The sequence below is a fragment of the Centruroides sculpturatus genome, unplaced genomic scaffold (assembly GCF_000671375.1).
Source record: "Centruroides sculpturatus isolate CEXI.00-Female unplaced genomic scaffold, Cexi_2.0 scaffold1749, whole genome shotgun sequence".
NCBI classification, from domain to species: Eukaryota; Metazoa; Arthropoda; class Arachnida; order Scorpiones; family Buthidae; genus Centruroides; species Centruroides sculpturatus.
This window is the reverse complement of record NW_019392626.1, coordinates 4,423-15,867: the sequence shown is the minus strand read 5'-3', so window position 1 is coordinate 15,867 and position 11,445 is coordinate 4,423. Positions and strand designations below refer to the sequence as shown.

The following is an 11,445-nucleotide window of genomic DNA, read 5'->3' as shown; positions in this document are numbered from 1 at the left end:
GGCTATTGTATCGTTAAAAATTATTTCTTTATTTTGTACAAACAAAATAAATATATTGAAAAATATAAAAACAATAAAAAATTATACTTCAGAAGTTAATTTAGTATCAAAAACGTAAAATATTTGAGTAGCCGAAGACATAGCCAAAGATTGCAGCGCCACAGCACAGCACTGGCGAAAATTTAAATTTGGCGACTGGAATTCTTTCAGATAACCGACTTTTGGATAAACGACGCTCTACTGTATTATGTATGACTGATGAGGATCTTTTGTACTGAAACGCATACCAGTAATAAAGTTGTATTCTGATGATAGAAGTGTCGTTTTAATGTTACCAGTACAGTGTGATAAGTATCTGTTATCTCTTCCATTGTAATTTTTGAGATATTACTTTCAACGATTCTCAAGGCTAGGAGCTCTTCTATGATATAAAATAGATCAAATTAGAGATTATTTCATTAATACTATTAGAATAAATTAGATTGTTCCTTAAAAAATGTACTAAAATAATAATTTTTGACTTATTATATCAATGATCTAATAATTTATTTTTATACCACAAGTATTTTACTATATATTTATAGATTTTGATATAAATGTGCCTTTTTACAATTGGATAATATTCTTACCATTTTTATTCTATGTACTTTGTTTTCAATTTCTTATTACAGTAGAATCCCAATTATCCAAGATAATGTGGACCAAGGGTATTTCAGATAATATAATAACCAAAAATTGGAATGATTATTAAGTAACTAGATTTAAATGCATTAACATGTATGATGTACCCTGTTTTTAGGTTAGACCTACTCATTGGACATACTCATTGGACAAAAGTGTAAATAAAATTTAAATTAAATAATAGAACAATCATATCTATAAAATCAAGCATAAGGAAATGTCAATTGTAATCATAGGTTTAAAATTTTTATGTCATGACAAATTGCCACAGTAAATTCTTTTAACTTCTAGAGTCCTGTTCAATATCACACATCATCCAACCATGAACATAATAGTATAGTTCATTTCATGATCTTGTCTTTGTATTGACAAATTATTCTTCCACAATTGTAAAATACAGAAAGAACCCTTGGTTAAATGGGTCTTGGTTATTTGAGACTATATCTATTTTTATCTTTTATTTTTTTAACATTTTGATTGCAATTCATTTAATTATGTATTCACATTGCTTTTTGTTACTAATGAAAAAATTTTTTTGCATGAACAATGAAGTTAGTATTGAAAGAAAAAGACAGTTTAATCATAGATTTAGAACAAGAAATTCTAAAATTGTGCAAGGTAAATAGTCTTTACATTATTCATTTTTAAAATTTAATAATTTAGTAGTAAGTTATAGTTTATTGTTAATGATTGATGATTCTTATAGTTGTAGTTATGACAATAGTTGTTACTTTAGAAATTCAATAAATATCCTGTTTAAAAATTTAAAAAGATATTGAATGAACAATTATTTAATGCTGTGCTATAATTTTTAATCATATTTTTAATGTATTTAATTTAAAATATGTGCTCTCCACCTCAAATTAATAGTGGTTGCCTTTGTACATCATACCTTTCCTTTAACAGTAGTGTCATGCTGGTCAACTAACACTTTACAGGGGGAAATTTTTGAATTGAAATAATGTGATTTCCGGTTTTCATTCCGTAGTTAATTGAGGCCTCCTGCCCCTAAGGTTTCCATATCTGGTATCATCTTTCATCTATCTAATTCCGTTCTTGAGATTAAGGAAAGATGAACGACAGTGAGAATTTATAGGTCTACAATTTTTTCAAATTGCAGTTCAATTATCACAATAATAATCAATAAATATCTTTTTTCAATAAAGAAATGATATCAAGTAGCAAAGTTCAGTGTAATTTTATTTATTTAATATATTTATGACTGATTATTAGCATATCTGATTTGACACATTATAAATACAAGTGATTTCTTTGTTTTGTTAGAAATAAATTAAAATGATGTTATACAAAAACAAAATAATTTCTATGCTCTAGTCTAGAAAATGAGTACTAAAACTGATATATTTATATATTACATTGAATTTTATTCAATGAAGTCAATTACACTAAAGTGCAATTAAGTTAGGGATAGGAGATATTATGGAAATTTTGTACTTCTGCTCCTGCATTTGCATGCATGCCTGTCAATTTTGTGGTGATAAACAGCTGATAGCTTTGCCTTCCCCAAACATTTGCCCTGAGGAGTGTAATAAAGGAAAACATAATTTACACATATGTGATTGTAGTCAGATAGCAGATGCCCAATGAATGATAATTTTAAATATTGAGTAAGCCAAGAAGGATTTTCTCGTACAACAGTGTTCCAGAAATATGAAAATGCATTTTGTCCAGTTGCTTGTTTTTTTTGCTGTTAAAGGGCAATCAACCTTGAATAATCTTGGGCTTTGGCAGCTTACCTGCATTATATGGAATGTTTAGGACCAGAAATTATCTCATTTTCCATCTGAATGTGAGTCCAGCCAGACAATCAGTGCATAGACTGTGCAACATACATGTTGTTGTATATGCTTTTGGAGTTGGAGACCAACAAGAGTGCCACTGCTAACTGTATTACATCAAGCTAGATTTAAGTTCTTGTGTTTAGTGTGTAATGGTTGTCAAATTGACATTATTTTGCTGCATACTAGATGCTGCAGCTAATGCTTCATGCCTTGCTTGGGCTAAAGAACATCAAAACTGGAGTATTGATGATTGGCAGTGGGTAACCTGTATTGATGAATTCCAATTCAAACTTTATCATGTAAATGAGAAACTGCAGATGTAACACAAACCTCACAAAGCCATGAATTCTCTGTCAGTTTGAATAAAATGGTGGTGGCCGAGTGATTGTCTGGAAGGTATCTTTGAACTAACAACTCTCAATGCATCCCAGCACGCTGACTTCCTGGATGACCACTTACATCCATTTAGGTCTGTCCTACATCCCAATGGAAGTGGAGTCAGCAAGATAACTGTCAATAACATAGATCCCAGTGATAGACACTAGAAGCCTGATTTAAATCCTATCAAAAAATCTTTAGGATACCATAGAGAACAGTGTTCAAGACTGTGACCCATCATCAGTGAACCTGAGTGAATTGTGGATGGCTTTGGAGGAAATATGACAAGCTTCTAAAAATGTAGTGAGCCAAGTCCATGCCAGTTCATGTGGCAGTCATCATCATGGTCAGAGGAGGACCAATATGCAACGCTCTGGATTGGGTCCAAATCTTTCACTAAAAATCATTTTAAAAATGTTTTGTATAGAAGTGTGTGTGTGCGCCAAATGGAGAATTTGACCTCTCACTCTGACAGTCATAAAAACATCATATGGATGTTAATTTTTACAACTTGTCATGTAAATTCAGGTGGTGATATTTATGACAGTATAAAAATGCTTCTTAAGTCTGAGTTATGGGCAGAAATTGCAAAAATTCAATAAATATCTCCAACTGGTGTCGTCTATTTATTGAATTTTTGCAATTTCTCCCCATAACTCTGCTCATAACTGTCCATAATTTCTGCCCATTTCTGAACAGCCCTGGCAACAAGCAAGTGACCAATCAGAATGCACAATCAGGGATATGAACTCTTTAGAAAGTCTGAAATGCAAGGGCATGAATACCTTTTTCTCACCAAGACAGTATTCCCATAGAAAACCTTTTATCAAAACAATTTCTCCAATAGTATCAATACTATGTTATCAAGACAATAATGTAAGATGATAAGTTTGGGCTCAAAACTAATGCATTCTCATGGATAACTTTATCTATGCAATATCAAGTCTGCCAATGGAAGAAGAATTACTCAGGACTGTCATCAACATTATCCAGACTTGTATCCTATCAAACTGTTTTAGAAAAAGGAGCTGTCTTGTTGTATTCTGGTAAACTGGTTTTGATTGTAAACAAGAGTTCTTGCCTGATGTCTGTCACCACCACCCACAAATACGGTTCATATCCTGAATGATGCCTCTTCCTTAAAAAGGGGTGTGTCGACTGGGTTATGCCAAATATCAGGTAGGGTTTGCGATTTCTTGCCCTTTTTTCATTTTTGGGGACATAAAAGCCATTCCCAAGAATGCATTAAATTTAGTAAAATCTAAAAAAAGTAGTTATTTATAATTAATATCAATAACAAATACAGAATAAGGACATTAATAAATTTTAAAATTTATACTTCTTTACATATGACTAATTTACAATTTGAATTACAAAATACAAATGAAATATTCATCACTCATTCTTAAAGTATGATTTGAGGAAACGTAAGCAATCAATGCTCCTATCGCTCAGCCTAGTTCTTAGCTTTGTTATAAACAAACCGGCAGCAGAAAATGTTCTCTCTGCTTCAACTGATGTTGGGGGAATTGTTTTTAAAGTCTGGTCCAGTTTTATAATACAGGTAACCCCCGTATAACATGGTAGTTACGTTCCAAAAAATTGCCATCTTATGCGAATCCGTGTTATACAAAACAAAGAACTAATACGAAAAGGAGGGTTAGGTTCCAAAAATTAAAAAACAGCTAGTATATTTTCATAATTAAGATAAATATCTTCATTAAAAGTTTTTTAAATGATACATATTAATATAAATTAAACAATGTTTTCTTCGTCATCACTAAAAACACTATTAATTAACCGAGAGCGTTTTCTTTTTGGCAAGTTATCCTTATCCTCTGAGCATTTTTCTGCATTATCTTCAGATCCATGCTTTACCTTTTGCAAAATGTATGTAATTTTAGATTGCTTGTTTCTAGTTAAAAGGTCTTTATAAATTTCCTTATATGGTGCTAAGCACTTATGAAGAATAAAGCAAGTATGGAATAAGGGAAAAATATTCAGCAACATCAGAAGCAGAAGCATCGCGATCTGGCAACATTGAAACAAGTTTCGAGAAGGACCACCTGTATCGACAGAAGGCGAGAAGAGAAAATTTACATACTTAAGTACTAATAGTTCACGAAAATAATAATTTTCGTGAACTATTATTACTTAAGTATGTAAAAATTTATTACATTTCCTGTTGTACGAGGGTTTTACCCAATTCTCGAACCGTGTCAGAGTGAATCCGTGCTATAAAAGTACCGTGTTATACAAGGGATGGTACCAATTCTCGAACCATGTTAGAGCGAATCCGTGCTATAGAAGTGCCGTGTTATACGGGGGTTACCTGTACTTGATGATTGATTTCCTGTTGAGTCAAATAACTGCAATTCTTGCTTCACAATCTTGCTCAAGCTAGAACTCAGGCTAGTTGAACAATGTGTAGGACCTTTGTCTTTAAGCAGATCACTTTTTCTAATTTTTCATTCAATGTCATTGGTTTCTCTTCCAAATTTCCTATGCTGCTTTCTTCTGAGTGTGAACAGTTAGACAGTGATTCTTCTTCTTTGGAAAAAAGCCTTGTGAAAGTTATTTTAGCTAGTTGGATCAAAGAGTTTTGGTAAAGCTGAAAGATCAGCAGTAACTGCAGCAGTATCATCATACTTTCTCCCTAAATTTAGATATTGCATTAATCCAACTAAATTAACATTTCGTCTCTCATTAATTCTTTGAACCAAAGAATATTTCATATTCTTAGTAAATCCTGAGTTTTGTTGATTCAACTCCCCAATGATGAAGGCAAAGTCGCATTTCAACTGCATAGTTTTTCTAAGCCAATTTTTACTGCCTTCAGGCCTGCTACGACTGCAGTCAGAGTTTCAAATTCTACATTAGCCAATGTTTGTTGTTCCTTAATATCAATTAATGCTTTTGAAATTGCTGATTTTATCTCAAAAAATTTTCAAGCATTGCCAACAAACTGTTTCAGTGTGTTTTCACATCTAAAATAACCATTTTTCACAACCAAACTCTACTTTAACATAATTTTGTAAAATAATGTAAAAAAAGTTTGTCAAAAATATCATTTTTGAGATTTGACTTTCTGAATAATTTGACAATACCTCTTATCTTTTTTAGAGCTTATTTATATTAGTCATAGAATTTTCTTCTGCATATGCAATTTGAAACATAGCATCTGATGCTGTACAATCTTAAAATTCTAAATCCAATCCTTTGTTTAATTAATTAAATCTTCAATTAACTCTTTTCTCCTTCTCCTTCATGTGATATATTTTCTATCTCAGTAGTTCTTTCACCTAAATTCACTTTTTTCTTATAAAGAACATCATACACGGTCAGGTGTATGGCAAGGTGTATGGCATGTACAATACTGTACATAGCATATGTGATACTCACAACTTGTTATTTTTCCAAACTTAACCATCATACTAGCACCATCAGTAACACATGCAACTATGTGCTTTCCAATTGTGATGTCAAATTACATTAGTTTAGCCTCTACTGTTTCAACACAATTTTCTGCTGAAAAAACCCACTAATTATCATCATTCCTAAATTAAAGAATTTACTTTCATTGAAATGAGCATTTATATTCGAGTATTGCCTGTTTTTACCATCAACCAAAAGGATTTTTATTCACGAGTTTAGCCAAGCTTGTAATGAAGAAAGTAAATTTAAAAATTTTAAACTTATTTTTATTTCTTTGAAGAATTTGTTTTTAATTTAAAGATTATATTTATGATCATGTTACTATATCAATATTCTTTAAATTAATTATCACCATAAGAAATTTTTTATCTAATTTCTGATTAAGTAAAATGCATTAATTATATAATGACTAAATTAGATGTTATAATAGATCAGTTTTCCTTTGAAGTTTTATTTTTCATAAATTAATTTATTTAAAAAGTCAATTAATAGGAGAAGTAATTATTTTATATAAATTTTGTGATTTTTCAAAATTTATACATATAGTTATTGATAAATGTTTTATTTTCAGTCACATTCTGAATTGGCTTCTAATTATGAAAATAAATTAAAGAAACTTGAAGTTTAATTATTTTTAACGAAAATGCTTGAAATTCAAAATGTTATCTCCCAGTATTTGTAATTCTATAAATATTTATTAAAAGTATTTTTATCAGTTAAAATAATATACTTTTCAGAGACAAACCTGAGAAATCCTTTCTTCTATGTCCAAGTACTTTTGAGCCGATAAGGATCATCACCCTAACCATAATTACTTGATTCTGAATAAATGCCTTAGAAATTTGAATTTGTAGGCATATTCAAACTTTTTGTTCTATATTTTTTTTTTGTTTTCTTAAAGTATTTTAAACTATTAAGCAGACATATTTTATATAGTGCCCTCTCTTGAATGCTCTCTTTTAACTATTATATTTTTGTTTTTTCCTTTTCTTTTTTCCTTGACTGCTCATTTCCAAGCTGTTGGCAATGCATCCTCACCCCTGATTTTAATCATCTCTGAATCCTGACTTTTCTCCCAAATCCATATTTTTTGCTGAAGATGAACCTGACCAGATTGAAAATACTTGGGCATTAGAAGATTACTTTTTAGATACCAACCTGAGAAAGTTTGTTATTTTAACTTATAAAATTTTATAAGATTGACAAGTTTGTATGGAGATTGATTTATCTGTAATAAAATTATATTAACTACATAAAAGAAATGAATTGCATTCTTTGTAATAAAATATAACTGTACTTGCACTAATTGTTATTTATTTATATACATTACAAAGTGAAAAAGTACCATTCAATCATAGTTCTTACCTAAGCTGAACAAAGTTTGTTGTATTATGTTTTTGTGTACCAAGGAATGCTTGACAAGATCTATTTCAAATAGATTCCACATATATTCCATTGAAATAATTGCAGAAGGGCATTAAATGATTATTTATTGGAAAGATGGTAAGCACACTGCATTGGCATAATCCTAAGTATGGGTTAGGATTGCTTAAAGTTGAGTGATCAAAGAGCCATAACAACTTCTTCTAAACCACCATAATTCTAAAAGGGTGAAAAAGGAGGATTGAGATGAATGAGCAGATGACTGTACTGGGGCAGTGGCTGTCTCATATGTTATGTAGTAGTAGCATTGTAAGAAACCCTAAAGAATTAAGTTTACAATGGATAGTCAATGCTACATTAAGATCATTCGTGCCCCTCAAATTTACATTAGTCTTCATTATAAGAGTATTCAAATGATACAACTTTAAAATGTCCAAAAATTCTAAATATATAAATAGTTTTTGCATAACATCAACATATATTTGAGCCCTTTCCACCAATTTANGCAGATTCTTAATTGAACTTTGCAAGGTAAATTTTGTTATAGTGCAATAAATTGCTTTCTGTTGTTAAAAATATTTTGAATGAATAAATTTAAAAATAATTTTTTTTTTCTTCTCTTGAAGCTGTACCAAGAAATTTGAAAATATTTGAGATTGTTGTATTTTTACTTTGAGTAACATATTTGAATTGCTGCTATAGAAATACTTTTGATGTTATCTGCTAAAATAAAAGAATTATTTATTTTGTTTGTATATTAATATATAAATAGTTTTTGCATAACATCAACATATATTTGAGCCCTTTCCACCAATTTATCATAAAAAACTTAAACCCAACAATTTTGCTGAAATTATCTCAAATGAGTTATTATGCACTTCAAATCATGTCACAAAATTGTGCACTGTGATGGACTTTTAAAATTATCTTCTTCCTAATTTTTTTATCATAAGTTTTGTTTTACCTACTCCATATTGTATGAGATACAAAAAAACAGGTAAATTTATCATAATTTCTTGAGAACATCATTTATGCACAGTGTCACTTGACAAATATTTTTTATTTCAGTTTTGAATTCCAACAGATAAGTAACTTTTTGTTTTCAAAATCGAGTTTTTTGATAATTAGATCACTTACTGTAAATCATATCATTTATCATTAAATTTAAAAACACTAAGTTATTAGCAAAGATCTTCCATTAAACATGGATTTACCAAGAGCTGTTCCAAGTCAAATTACTTATCAGGCTTGTTGTATACAGCAAAAGTGATTCAAATGACACTTTGTATACTTTGATGGATCTTGATAATTGAATCATTGTATGTGAAAATAAAACAGAGGATCCTAATCATGCAACTTCTGTTTCAGAGCCAGGCTTTCAATTTTCAATCTTCAGCAATTCAACATAAGCTCACCTCAACCAATATAAGCAACATCCAATGAAGATTATTTATAGCCAAGTACATCCTGGAGATTAACTGACTCTTTTCCAACTCGAACAGATGCCTTTCTTTGTAGTTCCAGTTATGTAGATTCTGAAGATTCTTGTCATCCGCAGTCTTTATGTACAGAGTCAGCTGATTTAACACAAGTTAAATTTTATCGTAAATGCAAGCATATGTCACTATAGTCTTTCTGGACAAGATCTGTAGTAATGATAGTGAAAGTATCGTAACTTCCAAAACATGTCTTTACACTTTAAAAATAATAGCAAAAGTATTTTTATTAGGTAAAATATCCAAAAATATATTATACACAACAAATTTATTTCATAGCTAATGTGTAAGAGAAAATAATTAAAAAATTCTTCTGTAAAATTTACTTTTAGTCAGTTACATCGAGCCCTTCCTATCAATTTATTGTACGTCCAAAATTTGTAAATAAAATTATTTTAAGTTTTAGGTGTAAAATAAAACTTTTTCAAGAAACTGGGCTATACTATATTGTATAAAAAATTCATTACCTTTATTTCATCCAGCTGATTTTTCCAAAAAGCAAACATTTTTGGTCTAATTCTAATACCTGCTTCAGATGAAAAAAATTTTAAACATTATGATGTTCTAATATGTCAAATGCAGGCGAGCTGACACAAATTTGGACGCATCCTATTGGTCGATTCTATGCAAAAATTTTAAATTTGAATTTATCTGTCAGCTCTAAAGGTAGTGAATTTTTGTACAGTTTTAGATGTGTTGTGGAATTGTAACATGTGACCCAAATGATTTTTTTTTCATTATGACATCTTTTACACTAATCAGGTTTTGAATTCAACAGAACTTCTACTGTATTCAAGGTTGCATAAATGGACAAAGAGAAATACAGTAGTTATATAATTATTAAATATGTTTACTGAAAAAAAAATTGCTTCTTGAATATTTGTTTTTGTGTTATGTATTTTCATGATATTGTACTTATTCACATTTATTGTGCAAGAAAAATATTAGAAAAGACAAATTTTGCTTATATTTTATAAGGGAAAATAGAATACTAACAGAAATTTAATTTTATAAAAAAAATTTACTGCACCAAGTGAAATTTCCAATCCCACAGGCCATGCTCTCACTATTTCCATTAAGTTTGTATGACTAGCATGTTGCTCCAAAATAACACAGCACAGATTTCAATGTATAGCAAGTGTTGCATTTCTGCAACACATGGCCTGGGTGTTCTGCATAGTTGGAACACATGGCACTTAAGGCATTATAAGTATCTCTTGATTTTTTTTATATTACTGCCATTTATGCTTGAAAAACTTCTTTTTAATACTTTGTTCTTTTCTTTCACAAAACTATAGTCAGTTCCTGGAAAAATTTAGATCCTATAGGTTCTAAACAATTTCCAAAAATATCTAGTATTAAATTAAATTTTTTTTAATACAGGAATCTTCATTCTATTCTATTTATTTTCATTTACTAGCTCTAAACAATTTATATTATTCACCTATTATAAGTGGATTAAAATATAGTCAATATCAAATTTTATTCAAAATAATTTAAATTTACAGTACAAAACAATTATTATATAGTAATACTTTACAGTCCCAAATAATTATGTTGATCTAGAGGTATTAGAAAAGGTTTTCCATTTTGATATTCAATTTTAAGTTCCAATTCTTTTAATAATGTAGAATCTTCAAGCTGTCCAGTAGCAGTCATTTGTGCTAATAAACACTGATTTTCTGAATTTCTATGAAGCAAGTTTCTTAAACAAAAAATGCACCATTGCAAAATGACTGGATAAACATTAAAGAAAACTTTTTATAAACAAAATTAAAATTGTTTTAGTTAGTTAATAATTGAACAAAAATCCAAAATACTGTAACAAGAATATATTACTGCACTAACAAACTTAAAAGGAAACTGTTCTTTAATAAATATATAGCAGATTCTTAATTGAACTTTGCAAGGTAAATTTTGTTATAGTGCAATAAATTGCTTTCTGTTGTTAAAAATATTTTGAATGAATAAATTTAAAAATAATCATTTACAAATTAATAATTATCATTAATTTGAAATTCTGTCAATCAAAACTAATTTTTATTTTAATAGAACAAAATTTATAATTCATTATACAGAATATTTTCATCAGAGACAGTTTAAGCTGTAATTATAATAATAAAAATAATATAACAATAAAAATAATTAATTAGAATATAAATGACTGTTGATTAATGATTAATGAGCCAATACAAGTAGCAGTATATATCATTATACAGAGTGATTCAAAAGTTAGTAAACATTTAAAAAATTGATATTTCAGTGAATTT

At 29.2% G+C, this 11,445-nt stretch overlaps 1 protein-coding gene across 3 annotated transcripts in view; it reads left to right on the top strand.

Moving 5' to 3' along the window:
• The window catches only part of LOC111617767 (growth arrest-specific protein 8-like), a 71,985-nt gene extending 61,509 nt beyond the window's left edge, over positions 1-10,476 (top strand). The window contains exons 9-10 of one of the 3 annotated variants that reach the window (XM_023359054.1): positions 1,234-1,299; positions 9,048-10,476. In XM_023359054.1, the coding sequence (XP_023214822.1) occupies positions 1,234-1,299; positions 9,048-9,122 (141 nt within the window). In that variant the 3' untranslated portion in view covers positions 9,123-10,476. Of the gene's footprint in view, positions 1-1,233; positions 1,300-6,867; positions 8,131-9,047 lie in introns of those variants that run through there. The other 2 variants (XM_023359055.1, XM_023359056.1) reach the window with 2 other exon arrangements.
• Positions 10,477-11,445: the final 969 nt, after the last annotated feature.